This window comes from Neolamprologus brichardi, chromosome 7, assembly GCF_056152115.1.
Source record: "Neolamprologus brichardi isolate AB-2024 chromosome 7, ASM5615211v1, whole genome shotgun sequence".
NCBI classification, from domain to species: Eukaryota; Metazoa; Chordata; class Actinopteri; order Cichliformes; family Cichlidae; genus Neolamprologus; species Neolamprologus brichardi.
Window position 1 is genome coordinate 5,162,973 of NC_142110.1, and position 19,022 is coordinate 5,181,994.

General features: G+C 39.1%; 1 protein-coding gene across 1 annotated transcript in view; it reads left to right on the forward strand.

Annotated features, from left to right (window-relative positions):
* The first annotated feature begins 18,274 nt into the window (after positions 1-18,274).
* The window catches only part of ptprjb.2 (protein tyrosine phosphatase receptor type Jb, tandem duplicate 2), a 56,902-nt gene continuing 56,154 nt past the window's right edge, over positions 18,275-19,022 (forward strand). Inside the window, exon 1 of the mRNA XM_087844591.1 lies at positions 18,275-18,491. Within this exon, the coding sequence (XP_087700717.1) occupies positions 18,426-18,491 (66 nt within the window). The 5' untranslated portion in view covers positions 18,275-18,425. The remainder of the gene's footprint in view (positions 18,492-19,022) is intronic.

The following is a 19,022-nucleotide window of genomic DNA, read 5'->3' on the forward strand; positions in this document are numbered from 1 at the left end:
AGGTAAACCATTAAGTTTTAGTGGTGAAGGATAAGCCTGGAGATATTATATATATTTTAATTATGGTTGGCAAAGCCCACTAAAAATGCCAAAACCTGAAGCAAATGCATGCTGCCAACAGACTCTAGGCTTTAATTATAGCTCAAAAAGGTAAAAATAAATAAATAAATAAATAAATAAAATACAGGCATTGTTGAGCCACATTGCTTCTTCAGTGTTACAATGAAAAGGGTCACTGGATCTGTCATTTAGCCACCTTACTTCAAAAAAACAGTTGATAAGCTGCAGCTGAAAATACATCAAATTTATCTAACACCAGAAACATACCAACAAACACGAGCTGTTTCTTTGGGAAAATACATTTGTGACCAATTTGTCTTTTGCATCGTCTTTGCTACTGAAGGGTGATTGGGGTTTATTGCAACAGACAGGCTGGAGGACATCATGAAGCTCGAGGAGATAAATGCTTTGCTGAATCTGTTTATAATAATGACAATAATGGAAAAAAAACTCTCCAGGAAACAATAAAAGAAGAAATCAACATCTTCTTAAGTGACAAAAGACGTGTGTCTCCGTGTGTGTAGTGGGGGAAGTCGGCTCATAACACATCACTGAGCAGTGAACACCCCCCACTGTCACCTCCTCTGCTTCCAAGCTGTACGCTCTGCCACCCACCATCTCTCACTCATCTCAGTCATCACCCCCCACCCCATCATCATCATCATCATCACCATCATCACCATCGCCCAGGTCTATTCTCCTTTTCCGGTCTCTATCATTCTCTGTCTTCTTAAACCTCTTGTCATTTCCCATCCCTCCTTCTTCAATGTGATGCACTCTCTCTCTTTCACACACACACACATACACACACACACATACACACACCCTCCTTCCTGTCTTGCCATATGGTAGCCTTTCCCTGTCATGAGCTCTCTGAACTCACCAGCAGCACAAACAGCCTCTATATGACCAACACAAATCACGGGGAACACAAACATAGACTGCATACAATGTTTATTTTATATTATTTGGAAAAAAGATAAAGATTGTCACACATGAAAGAGCAATTAACGTGTTACACCAGAGCCCTCTGCTAAAATGTGCTTCTGTACACAAGACAAATTGTTGCAAAGAGAAAATTTAAAGGCACCAAAGCTTGTCTGATTTCCCTTTGGCCACTTGGAGGCAGCAGAAACAAGCTGTGAAAGCAACATACAGGTTATCACCTTTGCTACCTTTGCTACCAGTATAATCTAAACATTCAGCTGAACTAATATGTCTGTACTGACGAATTCAAGTATTCACCCTGTTTCCCCTCTACTTAAGTTAAATTTCTTCTGATTGGCTGCTCGTCACAAATAGAAGGTTTGAACAGGAAGTAGAAGGGGTTGTTGTGCTCACAGCCAGAGTGTATATTAGGGATACCTGTACTCATTGAGGGCAGGGGTAGCTCAGTAGGTAGAGTGGTGGCCCCATGATCGGAAGGTCGGGGGTTCGACTCCACTGAACGGTTACCCTGTGGTACCCCTGAGCAAGGTACCGTCCCTACACACTGCTCCCCGGGCGCTGCGTTGGTGGCTGCCCACTGCTTCACTGGGTGAATGGGTTAAATGCAGAGGAGCAATTTCTCTATGGGGACTAACACATACACATTATTATTATTATTTGTGTAACACAAACCCAGGAGTTAAAAAAAATAATAATAGTGATGAAAAACAAAGAAATAAAAACTAAAGCCTGAGATGTTGGCTCATATCTGCAGGGGGAAAACAAACTAGGTTGCCTTTAGAGAGGATCACGGTCTGAAAACATTTCTCTTATAGCTGGTGTCACAACAGGTTCACACCAGTCTCTCCAGTTTCCTCAATAAAATTCAAGTGACTTGCTAAACTAAACCTTGTGTCCTTAAACACTTTCTCTCTTTCTGCCCTTTCTTATTTATGACCCACTTCAGAGTCCTCTCCTTTCCATCAATATATCTCTCCCACACATCCTCACCTTTCTCCTACTGCAGTCAGCTAAATGAACTTCTCTGGCTTTCATCTTCCCATTCCCCTTTTCCTTTTTTCCACCATTAAGCTATGATCTAATCTAATTAATGATACAAAGAAAGATTTATCCAGTGGCCTTGAACTGTCCGGTTCACTAGCTGCCACGCAGAAACATCAAACTCTGACATCACGTCCTCATTCCCTCTCACACAATTGATACCACACAGCAATTTTACTGAAATGTGATGTAATCTCACAGAGGTGTTAAAATGCTCACTTCCCGGAAAGCTTAATGAAGTGCAATGTAGAACTTATAAAGAACAGTAAGAAAATTATTAAAGTGGCGTTTTTTTCCATATTAAAACAGATTGTGGAGCAACATTCTTGTGGTAACAAATGGAGGCATCTAGTGGTCCTAGTGACTCACTGCTGGTGTCTTCATAAACGTACCCAGTAGACTCTGTCTCATTAATACTTGCTGGAACATTTAGCCAAGTGGTATTTTGTGTGGGGAGTTTATTTTTATTTATTTTTTTAGCACACTAATTGGGTTTAAAGCCTTCCTGTCTGTTACCAAACAGATGCCAAACTCAGATTTGACTGACTCATCGTGTCGCATTCAGATGAATGCAGCAGTTTCCAGCCATAAAACACAGCCCAACACAAACCGGCAGGATAATCTTGCTGCACATTTGCATTAGAGAGAATCAGGGAGCTATAAAGCGCTCATCTGATGAACGCAGCCTGCAGCAGGCTCACTTCCTGTTTCATAAAAGAAGACACATTATTTGTTGTAATGTCACAGGGTTAGGTAAATCAAATCTAAAGAAATTCTAGAGAAAATATTTGTTTATTGTCACATATTTGTTTATTATTTGTTTATTGTATGATGGTGACACTACACAGTAAGTTAAATAAACAGCCTGTAGTCAGTCCTCCAAGTTAAATTTGGAGCAAAAAAAGCAAAGGACGTCTGTTGAGAGACGAGCTTGCTGATCTCACCATAGGAAATATTACGGAGCTTGTGAAACACAGCTGAAATGTGCAGGGTCAAATGTGCTCTCTGTCACTGCAATCCCGCGAGACCTTGCACCAAAAAAAGTGCAGTGTTCATGGACTAACTTGTCCATGAACACTGCACTTTTTTTTGGTTTATAGCGTCTGTTGCAAATCAGAGATGACTATTACCAGTGTTGGGAAGGTTACTTTTAAAATGTATTCCATTACAGAATACAGAATACATGCCCCAAAATGTATTCTGTAACGTATTCCGTTACGTTACTCAATGAGAGTAACGTATTCTGAATACTTTGGATTACTTAATACATTATCATGCTGTTTACAACCAGAGATGGTCTAACGCGTTACTGTAATCCTATTACTTTTTTCAAGTAACGAGTAAAGTAAGGGATTACTACTGCAAAAACGGTAATTAGATTACCGTTACTTTCCCGTAGGAACGCTGCGTTACTGCGTTACTAAAACCGTGATTTTTTTGCGAGAATGTCTCATGACAGTGACGTAAGCGAGTGCCATGCTGGTGACAACAGCTGTGTGCAGATCAACAATGGATCATATATCGAGTGCGGAGAGAGTATGAGTGTGCAGCGTTTAAAGCGTGGAAGTACTGACCTTACTTTGAGTTTGATTCCATAAAAAGTGACAAAAACATTAGTGTCCGTTGTGCGTGGGAAGAAAACTTCTTTTTACAGCGAAGAAAACCCCTAAACTTCCGAGCAAGCACCGAGTAGCTATGACGTAATGAGAAACTCACAGAGAAACTAGCGGATTCTTCCACTGACCGCTGCACACCTGCACCAGGGTAAACCTCCGCCCACCCATTCCTGCTTTACAAGTGAAAATAGAGCAATAGGACCGCTAGTCTTTGATGTTATTTTCTGCTGTGTTTTACTTGCATCTGTTTGAAAGAGTGAGTGTAAACACAAAACATATTTTATTTTATGAGCTGGAATGTGCAGAAAATAGGTTTAAATATTGAACAAATTTCTTCCAGTCAGAGAATGTTGCATATAATTAAATTTTTGCTTGATGCATAAAGTTAAAAGATTTAAACTAATAAAACAAGTTTTAAAAAGAGACTTTTTCATTTGATTACATTTTGTATGATGGATTAGAAAGTAGAATTGGGCTGAAGATCTATCGCTTTATCACCTATTCAGGTTGTAAATTGTGTTGTTAAAAAGTAACTAAGTAACTAAGTAATTAATTACTTTTGAAAATAAGTAATCAGTAAAGTAACAGGATTACTTTTTTTGGGAAGTAATCAGTAATTAGTTACTGATTACTTTTTTCAAGTAACTTGACCAACACTGTTTACAACTACATGAATGTACTATTGCTGTGATTTATTACTGTTACTGAAGGTCCGCGGCTCCGATCCGTAGTAAAGGGACCTCTGGCTAATACGTCGGTTCGTGTCGGGCTCATAGCCGAAAACTAGCTTTACTTTGTTGTCTGGGTCAGCTTTGCTAGCAAGAGACAGAGAGAGGCGTTGAAAGGCTGCTCCAACGGAACTTATTGTTTTTGGAGGACAACAGAAACACGGTGTACAGTCGAGTCTTAATAGCTTACTTACAACTGGGCTCGTCAGGCACTCTTCTTGGCTGCAGTGGTTATTATTATATTTACATGCTTCCAGCTCCCGTTTTTGCTCGATGACAGCTCGTACTTTTCCTTTTTCTCCCTCCCTCGCTCACAGACACATAACGGGTATGGCAGTCCATTCTCCCTGCAGCACGGACTACACTGCCTATGATGCTACATTCTTTAGAGCTATACCTGTAGCATTCTGCCTATTAGCTTAGCACAACAACAAAAAGGCCTCTCTCACCCAGGAAACACGCAGAGAGAGAGCGGCACCCTGTAACCATGGCAACCGTAACGCTGCCACCTGGAACAACAGAACGTAGCTGTCAAACAAAACCCAAACAGTCCTGACCCGCGACAACATGAAACAGGAAAGTACCGCCGTGTAATCCATCTATTTCAACAAAGTAACTGTATTCTAAATACCACCTTTTTAAACGGTACCTGTAACGGAATACAGTTACTCATATTTTGTATTTTAAATACGTAACGGCAGTACATGTATTCCGTTACTCCCCAACACTGACTATTACCAGGCAGAGCAGGTTTAACGAATAAGGGCAGTATGAAACGTTTAAGACCAAGTATTTTTAGTGTTTGATCGGCTGCATGAAATAATAATTTTTGTACTTTACAGCTCGGTTTTACTGAAATTCTACTAAAATGCTGAAGTACTTCCTGAATGATATGATGCATCCCATTCCTAGAAAAAAAACATGTAATATGTGAAATTTGGCAATAATTTGCTATTGGTTTAAAGTCAGGGTTTTGTTTTGTTTTTTGTAGATTTACAGTACTGAGAGATCTGCTTATAAATAACTGATCTTTCAGTGCTAGTAGTCCTCGACTTGGTTATACTTTAACTTTTGCCTTCATATAGCAATTTATTCCTAACCGGGTGGTCACTCGTTTCCCGGTTTGCCCTTCAGATATTTCGTTAAAATATGACCATTTGATGCAAATGACATTACTCACAGGAATTTACCCAGAAGACTTATTTTTAATGCTGTTTGTGACAGTAAATAGTGAGAAAAACACCTCCTCCCAGTTCCTGAGCAGCTATGTAAAAAAAACTTTAACACATCTGTGTCGCCTGGACTGGCGATATGAAAATGACAGCGCCAGCATAACCATCAGTATTACCAAAATGAAAGTGTTATTCCACTCATAATCATTTAGACTAGGGAAAAAAATAAACCATTGCTAGTTGTCTGCCAGTGCTTGCAGAGGACCTCAGTTTTTTCATTCGTTTATGTGATGCTATATAGGAAATGAGCCTCATGGGAGGTTTTTGTTTATCTGTTAAACACTGAATGTGGATTTGTGTGTACGTGCTCAGTCGGTTATTTACGTTGGATGCTAAATGTGTTTTGTACACGGATTTGTTTTAACATGAGCATTTTTGAGAGAAAGAAGAGACATTAATCTTGAAAGGAATTATAGTAAAATCAAATGTCTTTGATGAGCCTTAAATGGGCTGTGCAAACATTATGTTTTTCCAGTGCGTCTCCACCCTCGCTGCAGGGCCCGGTCACAGCAACCTAGCCGCACCATCACTGCTAAACGTCAGATTGGATGTTAGATTAGAAATCTATGTTTATTCTAAGGTTCAAATCTCAAGACGCCCAGACAGTAGAGATGGACAACCACTAGTTCATGACCACAACCTCAATTATGTCCATTTACTCAACATAAACAAACAAACAAGTAATGCAGAGATAGAAGGTTGTGGAGGAGAGTTCAATGCTTTGGATAAAACAGCGCACAGTCAAATATTAGAGCTATGGTGTATACTTTATTAGTGCTTTGCATACAGCATCCAAATATACCATTTAAAAAAAGATTTGCTCATGTCAAAAAAGTTGGGATGGGATCATGTTTACACTATGTGCCATTCCCATTTCCTTTACCAACTGTAAACAGCTGCTGGTCTTTCCACATTCTTTAAATAGTTTAATGACATTGTGCTTTAGCTGAGGAGCTATTTACAGTGATATTTTTGACCTACTGCCATTAACTCTAATTAACTGCAATACAGTCAAATAGCTGAGCTGCAATGACAACTTTTGATGTGTGTTTCTGCATATTAAAATAGTTTTCTGAAAATTGTACATTGTCTGTGTTCAAATGTTTGACATGTTTTCAGTTTGTCACTGCATTGTGTTTTTGTTTACTTTTTATACAGTATGAATTAGAGGAAGTTATTTGAACTGGTTAGTTCAAACCAAAAATGTAATGGAAAATGAGAAGGTGGACTGTATCGGGGGAAGTGCAAACAAAAGACTCGCTACCCGTCATATTGTCCATTGCTTTTTTTTTCTTCTTTTTTTTTTTAAAGCATTACAAATATGTTTATGTCAGCTTGAGAAAGTTTGTATTTGTATATCTGTTGGCAGAAGCAACGGGCAGATATTTAAGGTTTAACTGCACCTCACCTTTCAACAACAAAGCAATACAAAAGTGCTCTACAACAGAGCCTTTATAGAATTTAACCCAGTTTAAAACTTAAGTTTTATAAAACTTAGTTTTGGTTGTGTATTTTTCAGAACCATTTATCCATTTATTTTCTTCCCTGCTTATCCGGTTTAGAGTAGCTGGAGCCTTTTCCAGCTGTCATAGGGTGTCACAGAAAGAGACATGGAAAGGTCACCTGTATGTTGAAGAGCCAACACAAACTGCACATACACAGGTTCCAGTTGTTTAAACCCATGGCCTTCCTGCTGTCGGGCAGCAGTGCTGCACACACAGCTAGTGTTAAGATCTTAGAACTAATCTTAGTGAGCAGATCTAGACTTATGCATGGCTCCATAACTGGAATTAAACTATAATATAGAGAAGTGTTATGTTTCTGTATACAGTCCTAAAAATATCACAAGAACAGAAGATAGGGACATTTAATAAGTTAGAAATCAGCTGGCAGTTACTGAACACAAGGACAAACCTTCACCTGATGAAGGAACTAGCAGTTTATTTAACTTTGTGAATATTGTCAAGCAACCTTTTTATAGAATTTTATCTTAAAGATTTAAGAAAAGTATTTGCCAATTGCTTTTAGTTAACTATTTCAGCCTATAGCAAACTATTTATGTTCCTTTTAATAGCAATAGCTGGAAATTTAAATTTGGTCTGTCACTTATTAAACATCTCTGCTGTCTAGTTTTACCATATTCTCTGACATCAAGGTTGATGTCAAATTTAAATTCAGGTATTTATATATTTATCCGTTTTCTTAACTGTAAGAGTGGGGACACTAGGGCTTATCCTGGATGTAGTGTTTAATTCAATTCGATTGGCCTTTTCTTCTTTTTTTTTAATTCTTTATTTCTAAAATATTAATTCATGAAGGTGATTACAGGCATTAATCAACCTAATTTACAAGGGAAAAACAAAGCAAAACGAAAGAGAAAGAAAAAACAGAAAAGGAAAAAAAGAAAAAACAGTCGGGAGTGACCAGTTAGCTAGGTTGGTGGTTTCAAGCTTTGAAAAGAAGATTCGGCTTATGGGTATTGGCATATAGGACCCACTTATCCCAACACAAGTGGAACCAACCCACCCTGTCATTGACATGAGCTGTTACCTGAGGCCTTTTGTTCCGTAGTGCCAAATCACTATAAAGGCCCTACAGTATTGGAGAGAAAGCCATCAGATGATCCCCTGTGAGCAGCCACTAGGCAGTGGTGGAAAGGAAAAACGCCTTTTTTAACAGGAAGAACAAACTTTGTCACATTTTCCCTTAATTTTTTATCACTTGCAAGGGCCGCTGTTTGGGAATCTTGGAACTGAAGATGTGATTAATTCAAACTGATGCTGACTTTATAATCCTTGTGTGTTGTTAAACAGGTCTGACCACACCAAGTATGGTCACCTAAATATAGGAAGTAAATAAACAAATTAAGTTATTTTAACCATGAAAGCATTCTGCACGCAGCACAATGTGGATCTTTTCAATCACACCATGCAACCATCTCTTTTAACTACCTAAAGCAGTTAAAAGACATATTCGTTCACACTATAAATATTTTTCTTTGCAACCAGAGGACAGAGTGAAGGTAAAGGCTCAAAGAGAAGCTCTTTTGCAAAGATGAAGCAATGTTACTGTTTGCCTTTACATTCAGCAAAATAATCACAATCATTTTGCAAATGTGTGTGTGTGTGTGTGTGTGCATAGCACAATTACAATCTTTCACAAAAGATGTGCTCATTGTTTGCTTTCCCTTCTTCTAACATGCGTATTTGCACAGAGTAGCTGTACTGTAACCCTCACAGCATATTTGATTAATTGATTTTGTTCCTGGCCTTCACAGTCAACCATGGCACCGACTTTCTCCATCCCCATTGCATCAATGTCAGCAATAAGCTATAGAACACGGCAATGTTGTTACTGGAACAGCAAAGGGTAAGAGGAGTAAAACACATCTGGAAAAGGAGAATTCATCGGTCATTTCCTTGGGTGTTTCCCATGGAACCAAAGAGAAACATTATCTCAGTTGGTAGAAGATTATGTGAGCAAACTTCAAACACTTGATCTTTTTTTTTTCTTCTTCTGGCATTTTCAAAGATCATCCATATCAAAGAGATGTTTTATCACTCAGAGGGCTAAGGAAGAGGTGCGGCTCACTCAGGGGCTCACTCCCAGTTCAAAACTGTGAATAAAGTCAAAAGATTGTTCTTACAACTTCTTAGAACTGACGTCACTTCTACAGTAAATACAGTTTCTTCTCTTTATCTCTGGTGAAGATCTTCAGTATAAGTTTTGGGCTAAGAGACAAGTATGTAACAACTCCGGCCTATAGGAAATCCATCCATTATCTTCATTATTTGGACTGGAAATCAAAGTGCTTTGCTTTCTTTCCTGCTGCCTGTAACTTTTTCAGCTAAATTAAACATTCAAAGGATAGATTTGTTTAAGTTTTGAACTTAAACCAAGGAGCATTTTTCTGCTTTTGCAGTTCCTTGAAGCTCTTTCCAATTACTTTGACTGTGTCACAGCGAGTGAGATGAGCCGTGTGGAAGTAATAAAGGAGGATCCAAACCCAGGCACTTGTAAAGGTGTGACGGTGGTTTATTAAACACAAAATAAAAATAGACAAACGGCAAACGAAGAATGAACTAAACTATACTGGGAACAACTAACTACAGAACAGGAACCTGAACACGAACCTGAACACACCCACAAAAGCCAACAGCTAATGAATCTGCTCAGATAAATTCTAAATGCATTTACATACTCTGCACCATCACAGTGGATGTGATGAAGTTTCAGTAAGTTATCTGAAAAAACGGCAGGTGACTTTCCTTGTAATGATGTATAATTTAATCAATCAATCAATCAATCAATCAATACTTTATTTATATAGCACATTTAAAAGACCAGAGGTACTCCAAAGTGCTTCTCAATAATAAAATATGAAATAAAATTAATTAGACATGGATACAGATACATACATTCCCAGTTAAAACAAAGCACTAATTAACCCGTGTGTACTATGCTAAAAGAAATATTTCACGCCTAGTGTAAAAGTTAGATAAAATCAGCACAGAAATATCAACTGGAAGAACCCAGTAACACAATAATTTAAAATTACATACAAATGCAATAAAAGTACAAAGTGCACATCTGATAAATCACTGACTAATCTAAAATCCAAGATCAAATAAATAAGTTTTCAATCGTGTTTTAAAAGGAAGACTGTTCCAGAGGTTCGGTGCAGCAATGGCAAAGTCACGATCACCTCTGGTTTTCAGCTGGGACCTAGGTTGCACCAGGAGCATTTGACCTGATGATCGAAGTGCTCTCCTAGGAGTATACCGGCTGACAAGTTCAGTTAAATAGCACGGTGCAATATTATTAACAATTTTGAATGTAAGCAGTAAAATCTTAAAATCAATCTGATATTTGATGGGCAGCCAGTGCAGGTCAGCAAGGATCGGGGTAATAAAATCAAACCTTCTAGTACCAGTTAAAAGGCGTGCCAGTGCATTTTGAACAAGTTGTAGTTTATGGAGAAGGGCAGATTGGAGGCCCAGGTAAAGGGAGTTGCAGTAATCTAATCTTGAGGTAACAAATGCATGTATAAGTTTTTCCAGATCCATTCGCGGTATGTAAAGCTTAGCCTTCAGAGATTTGTCATAGTTGGTAAAAGCTAGACCGTACCACAGAGGACACTTGTGTATCAAGTTTAAAGGAGCTGTCCAAAAGAACACCCAAGTTGAGAGTTGAGGCTCAGGTGTGAAATTTATGGTTTTCAGGGTTTTTATCTGTGACACCTTAAAGGCCGGCCTGTGAAAACACAAAATAATGTGTGATTTCATCCAATTAGGCTGTCAGCAGTAGTTCAAGTTCAAGTTCAAGTTCAAATTTTATTCGCCACATGCAGTGGCAGGTTGCCCTGCAGTGGAATGAACCCGCCCCCCGACCTTACACACACGACACAGACATCACACGGGGATATAAGTCAGAGAACGGTTGCATTACAGAAAAACCACTGAAATGTACACTACAATGGGAAAGTACAAGAGGAAAAAAAGAGACCTCTACTCATGCTGGGCTACAGGAGGACAGCATGAGAACAGGAAACAAAAAAAACTCCTCTGCACAGAAAGCACATAAATGTCCACAGTACAACATTATAGAGCACGTGACCAGCAACAGGGTTGGGTAGGGGATAAGGAGTAATCCCAGGCAACACAGTAGCCATCCTGCCACTGCGCCGACTCTCCAGCGCGGGCCCAGACCCGCCTCGTGTTCCCAGGAGGCAACAAACATCGAAGGCATTGGAAGGGGAGGGGGGATGTGTGAGTGCTTATCAGTGTAAGTGTATGTGTGTGCGTGTCCATAGTTCAGCTGAGACAGTGTCCTTCACCCTATCAGGCTAAGTACTTCAGATCTCCCAGCCCTTTGCCACACCTTTTGCCAACCAGCAAGGAGAAGTCAAACCCCAGGTAACTCAAATAAAGAAAGATGTATTAATATAACATAAAACAGAATTTTGACCTTGTAGTGTTAATGTGTGTCCGCTCCATATAAACACTGGAAGGTGTGATAGAAAAAAAATACATTTAATAAAGAAACAATACATTGGACAGTAAGTAGAATATATTTAAAGTAGTGACTGCAAAGTAAATGAGAGTGAAGCAACTAGTGGTGAGGTGTGGAGCTTACCATGTGTGGGTCCCATCACACACTGGTTACACCATACTGAACTCTAAAGAGAGGATTATATGTTTAGGTTAGGTGCAGTTGTCTAAGCGGAGCTTAGAAAGAAAAGCATCTGGACTTCTTCAAGTTGCTTGAAGATGTTTCACCTCTCATCCGAGAAACTTCTCGAAGTCCAGACGCTTTTCTTTCCAAACTCCTTAGACTACGATGACCTGGATGACTGAGAACCTTCACAGAAGTTAGGTGCAGTTGTTAAAAGGCATTGTTGTGCTAAGAAACGTTGCATCCTGGCATTCACGCGGCTGGCTTTACTTGCTGCTGACGAAGCACAGCAATCGAAAAACCTCAAGCAAAGATGAGTGTGATGCTCTTCTCCATTTTACCCAATGCATTTGTAATTTTTCAAGTAAAATTAACAATTTTTTTTTACATTTTTTTTTTTTTTTTAAATTTTTATTTATTTATATAGCGCCAAATCACAACAAATGTCGCCTCAAGGCGCTTCATAGATACAGAGAAAAGCCCAACAATCATATGACCCCCTATGAGCAAGCACTTTGGCGACAGTGGGAAGGAAAAACTCCCTTTTAACAGGAAGAAACCTCCGGCAGAACCAGGCTCAGGGAGGGGCGGCCATCTGCTGCGACCGGTTGGGGTGTGAGAAGGAAGACAGGATAAAAGACATGCTGTGGAAGAGAGACAGAGATTAATAACAGATATGATTCAATACAGAGAGGTCTATTAACACATAGTGAGTGAGAAAGGTGACTGGAAAGGAAAAACTCAATGCATCATGGGAATCCCCCGGCAGCCTACATCTATTGCAGCATAACTAAGGGAGGATTCAGGGTCACCTGGTCCAGCCCTAACTATATGCTTTAGCAAAAAGGAAAGTTTTAAGCCTAATCTTAAAAGTAGAGTTGACAGGTTTATTTTTTACCAAGTACATGTTAACACTTGTTTGCAGAAACAAGATAAGAAGATAAAAAAAAGTTGTCTCAAGTGAAACTTTGCCAAAGGAGGCCTCACATAAAAGATGGGACCGGCTGCCTTAATTAGGCTCGGCTTGCTAGTTCTTCAAAGTTCTTTGGCTGCTTTAATTCATCATGCCATAGATTCAGCAAAGTCCTGGATATATCCCTGAGAGATTTTGGTCCATTTTGACATGATAGCATCACACATTTGCAGCAGATTTGTTGGCTACATACCCATGATGCAAATATCCTGTTCCACCACAGCCCAAAGGTGCTCTTGGAGATAAAGATCTGGTGACTGTGGAAGCCATTTGAGTACAGTGAACTCATTGTCATGTTCATGTTCATACCAGACACCATAGCGCAGTTTCAGAGGTGCTGTGTCTATCTTTAGGTCAAAGTTGTTTTTACAGATTGAGAATGCAACATTGAGTAGGTGGTAAGTGCATGTAAAATCTACTTTGGACCTATCCTATCACCCTGGCAACCTGGAACATGAAGCTTTCTAAATAGTAATTGTCTCACATGAGACTCTCCTGGCTGAGAGTCATAAGCCTCGTGCAACACCACTCTTCCAACATTCTTATGCAGATTTTGTTGCTTGTTTTCAAATTGGAAACACTTCTTTGAGTAATTCTACCCACTTCTAATTTTCAGAGCATCAAATTCTGCCATATTTTAAAAGCTGCCGCCCTCTCCAAATAACACCGAAGGTGTTTTTTACCATCTGAGCCTGATGCGCTTAAGTTATAATAAGACAGGTTTGTGACAACTGTATATATGCACTGATCATGGGCATGAATGTGCATGTGTTTGAATTCATGGTGGATTTTCTCTAATCTACACAGGGTCAAAAGTATACATACAAGCTTAAATGCATATTCTCTGTGACTGTTTTGCTGCACATGGTGTTGCTACGTTGCACAATTTTGGTGTCTAAATCTATCAAGGAGCTAAAAGGGTGTCAAATTTCTGTCAGTCCATCAACCCAATAATGGTTTGTTACAATATCTTTTAAATAATTTTTTTACAATACTATAATTTAATTATTTTAAACTGTTACTTGCTTAAAGAAATCTTGTCTTTATGGGATAATACACTAATCTTTTTGAATAAAAAATGTCAGTGTTTTAATGAACAGTTAATTTCTGTTAGTATTTAGTCAAATCAGATGCCTGAATACTCTGTGTTGCATGAATCGATGATGATGACCAGGAAGATGAAGAGTCGAGAGGCCTCATAGGGATAATAGAATGCCATCGCTAAGAGTTGCGTATTCTTACACACAAAGCTTAAGGTGCTTCATTAAAAAACTACAGGATGATTTGCAAATGTTCTGCAACTCTCTGTGTCGAAAATAGAGATCACTTTATGTTGAATGTAAAATAATAAGACTCGGGCGCATGCTGGTTATGCAATGATCGGCAGAGTTAAGGCACGACTAACGTTAGTATAGTCTACACCAGAGTTACGCTGCATGTTTGACGACTGCACTTTGACTTCAGGTCACTCAGACTGAGATATTTAAGTCTAATGCATGTTTCTTTTTTATGAATGCATGCAGATAAGATTCCTTCTGTCCCTGTGGTCAAATGTTATCACCAACATCTCTCAAAAGAAAACATCTGAGTCTTGATCTCCTGACAGAGCACAAAAAGGAAAAGAGCAGCAGGCTAGAAAGAAAAACAACATATTAGTTAAATTTGGTTACAGGAAGAACATTAGGAAGGTGCGGCTTTAAAAAATACAAATTGCATCAATCCGAGAGCATTATGTAACACTGAGAATAATACGTCACAGTGACCAGTTCACATCTTCTCTATCTCCATTAGACATCATTAGTTGGGCTCTTTTAACAGCCAGTATAAAACTGTCTGTCAAAAAGCGGCTTTGGCATCCAGTGTACTAAGAGGTCAAAAAAATCACCCACGTCTTTAAAAGCACCAGTATTAAAGAGGCGTTAATTATACACGTACACATGAGAGCGATTCATGGCTAGCCAGCTATTCTGGAGTAATGAAAATGAGGATTTCCTAATTTTGGCAACTTTAAAATAACATAAAACTGAAAATGTGTTTTTTGAGTAATGAGTTCTAACGCTGTACTAGAAAGGAGATTTACGTGTTGCTCACATATGACATAGGCTGTACTCAGCTTCAGTCTATGACCACGGTTGACTGAAAAAAAGACAAATTTCCTGCTTGTGTCTTCTTCTGTGTTCTAATCATCAGGATGCGATAAGGTTTGCGCTGAACAACGCATAATTCACATTTCAACTGTGAAGTGACCTCCCAGCTATGCCACTTTAACTCAGAATGTTCACTTCACATGCGCCGTGAAGGCCTAAAAGGTATTATAAAGCTGGCCCGAGGAAAATGGTGAAACAGGGGTGTTATGAAAGCCACCTTTCAACGACACAACTGAGACTTTGTCTCAAACTGTTTTTGTTTTTTTGACAGTGAGATCACTTTACTCAACTAACTTCTACAGTCGCCAGATCTCAATTTAACACAGCACCTTAGAGATGCAGCAGCATGTTAGTATATTTCAAACACTTTGATATAGCTATGGCATGACGAATTAAAGCAGCTAACACAGCACTAACAAGGTGCACAAAATAAAGTAGTCAGTCAACTTTGAGCAGACAATTTACATGAAGCCTCATCTGCAAAGTGCCACTTTAGAAAGCTTTTTCCTTTTTTTGTGTGTTTCTAGAGCAGGCTTCTTATCTTATATCCACAAACGAGTGTTAATCTGTACTAGTTAAAAATAAATCTATTAACATGCAAAATATTTTTGTTTTACTCACTTAGCTATGAACGCATTTGTTTAAGTGAAGAAGGACTTCTTTGCTTAAGGTCTCTAAATGATCATGCTTGGTCAATAGCCAGGTGGGGATATAGAGACCACGTGATTTACATGAATTGTTATGTCAGGACCCAACATTTCCTGGCATAATGATGCATTTAAACAACCTAAACACGCAACATGCGGCGGGTTCCTAGTTTAAACCTCCTCGTTGGCTGGAACCTTTGTTTGCATGTCCTCTCAGTGCCAAATAAAACGATGACACACTGTACAACATTGTCATACATCAGGCAAGTCTGTGTCACTCAGAAGAGCTTTTTAGAGACGGGAAACAAACAGGAAGTTGCTGCAACATTTCTGTCGCCCATCAGTATTCATTTATTTTAAATTATGTTGTTAAGTTGTAGCAAAAATCGACCATTATTATTTTCAACCAGTAAAACCCGACCAGCCTCTGGTGTTCACAAAACTAAACCTCTGTCTTCTTCTGTGTTCCAAGTTTGTTTCTAGGAAGTGCAACTTAGCAGTATTTCTATAGAATATGAGAACCTTCTACAACGTTACATAGTGAGTGCTGACAAGTAACAGGATTTTTTTTTAACGTGTAAAAGTGTGAAGGTGATAAACAACACATTCAAAAAAGTTCAAAACGCACTTGTGAGAATGCGTTCTGCTCAATGAAAGATGAGCAAGATAAGCCCAAGACAGCAGCATAAAATTCAACACGGGATGAACACGCAGGATGCGTAAACATGTCTGCACTCAACATAAAGGATGTATATTCATATATGCACAAGGCACGTTAAGAATGTATATTTAGGGCAGTGAAGTTACATGCCTGAATTACAATAAAGTAGCTTTTCTATTTTTTAATATGGGTTTCTGTGCATATTCATAACTTACACTTGAAAAGAGTTTCATTTTCAAGAATTAAGTATTAAATGTTTATTTATTTAGGAATTATTCATCCTAAATAGTGTGACAAGGAGGCTTGTTTTTTTGTTTTTGTTTCACACACACACACACACACACACACACACACACACACGCACACACACACACACACACTGTTATAAACTGTTTCCTGTCCATCCAGCACTAACAAGAAAAACAAAGCTGATAAAATAGGCTATAAATAAGCTTTACATGAAGACTGGCCCTTATCATTCATACCATGGAGTTTATTTCTTTTATCATTCATTTGAATTGAGATTACATGCAGAAATATAACAGCAGCCAGAGCTTCCATTTAGTCCTTCAGCAAAAAAGTAAATAAAAAAGTTTATTTTGCCGTGATCCTGCGTTTTGTCTGCAGTGTTTTATTTTCAGACTCTCTGTTTCTGTTTGACTTTGTTTTAGTTTTCATTTTGAATATTACCTCTGCTCTGGTTCCAGTGTTTGTAGCAGTGACTCTACATAGAGCAGAGGTAGTGAAGGCTAATGAGATAGGGTGAACCATCCAAAACAGTGAACAGGGCAGAAGAGAGATGAAGACCGCAGTGCAGGGTGGGGATGAGTGTCAAGGGTGTTTTGTGACAGCAAGATAGCAGCAAGATGGTAATGAGACCTGATGTGGTTTATGGTTTGGAGATGGTGCTGACAAGAAGACATGAGGCCGAGCTGGAAGTGAAAGGGTTGAAGATACTCAGGTTTTCATCGGGAGTGACCAAATTATCAGAGGGTCAGCTCAGGCTGAATGATTTGGAGACAAAGTTGATCTTGATGCTCACAGTTTCACAGCTGAAATAAAGACGTTTATGGCATGTCACAACAATTATCATCTTTGCTTTCCTAGTCTGAAAACCATCCCTGACTGAAACACCAACAAAATGCATCAAGTCACTAAGTCAAAGATTATTTAAGCACCCTATGTCTACTTTACTGTGAGTAATAACAGTGTTACACACAGTGGCAACATAGTTACTGCACATGCGGGAATACTGTAAGTTGGAATCGCCAACCAATTGACATTTTCCAGCTTTCTTCCGGAACTCTTCAATTTTGTGTCATGACAACTGTGTGTCTCAGTATGTGGGTGGGACCCACTAGTTAGATACTTTAGACTTTATCTGTATAGACTATAAATAACTGAACTATTGACCATGTCTTTTTCAGTATTATTAATGAAAATTTCTCACATCTCTATGTTCCTTAACAGCTATCCGCAGGCTAAATGCACATCCTTAGACTGTAGACGCTCATTCAAATAAAGTCACTTTTGTGGCCAAAGATGACTAAAACAACAAGACAAGGTCAAACCATGAGTGAATATATTAAATTAGAAATTGCAGGTTTATTTGTTTTTTTAGTTCTTTAAACTAAGCTGTTCTTTGGTCTCGAGTCTTCAGGCATGAAATATCCCTCTTACTGTAGTCCTCCTTATCTTTGGCCTAATACTCTGTTTTGTTGTGAAATGACTGAACCGCTTTAAAGAGGAGAAACCAGGCCAGTGATGTTAGGGATGTTTCCCAGTATTGGCTTTGGAAAATGGGATTTCCGTCGTGTTAGAAACGGGACACTGCATTCCTTCGACCTGCGTGGCAAAGTTATGGGAAGAATGTTGGATTTCTTCGAGGAAAGAGGGAAGGCAGACTTTTAGTTGATGAGGAAGTAGTTCGAGCTGAAGTGAGGAAAAACTGAAGAGAGGCGGACTACTCTGAATGACGCGCCTCTCGCCGCTGCTCCTCCCCGTGAATTCAGAGGAAAAAGTTTCATTCTCTCACTTTAAACTCTCCTGATGTAGCAACGGTTTGACTCAGGTGTTAGAAGAAAGTCCAGTCGTTGTTTGTTTTCTGTTGTTTTTTGCAAGCGAAAGGGAAGTTTGGACATGAAAGTGTGCAGCGGGGAGAAAAAGCACTAGAATCCGTTCTCCCGGCGTGCGGCATCATGAAGCTCTTAATGCGCTTCAGCGTCCCTCTGTGGACTCTTCTGGTCTTCAGCGCCTTCCTCAAGGTAAGAAAAACTTAATCCTTTTTACAATATGAGCGAAATTAAACACGACACTACTGCACTTTCCCAACTATTGCACTGCGCTCTGTTTCGGTGATGCGCACGGTTTTCAGGAGTTCGTGGTTCCTGCACCTGTTGCGCAGGTACTATACGTCCCCTAAGTCAGGAATCGGTGGAGTGTACCTCACGCTTAAAGGGAAAGTTTATGGAAACATTTCTGCTGTTATAACACATTACTTTTGTGCTGATACCAACAAAGATGTAATAGTACAATAAAACTTGGTCCTTTGAAAGTTTCAACTGCATAAAAAATTATAACGATGGGTAATTAATATGTCGGACTTGAGCTAGAGAGTTTTAACAGTGAAGCAATATTAAAATGCATTGCCAAAGTAGACTAAATGACTCACAATCTTTATTGGTAAACTGTTTGTTCAAGTGACCTGTAGTCTGAAATCCCCTGAAATACATTCCTCTGAAAAGAGGCTCAACTAACGGATAGACTGCGGCATCCACAGATCCACCTGTCCCGTG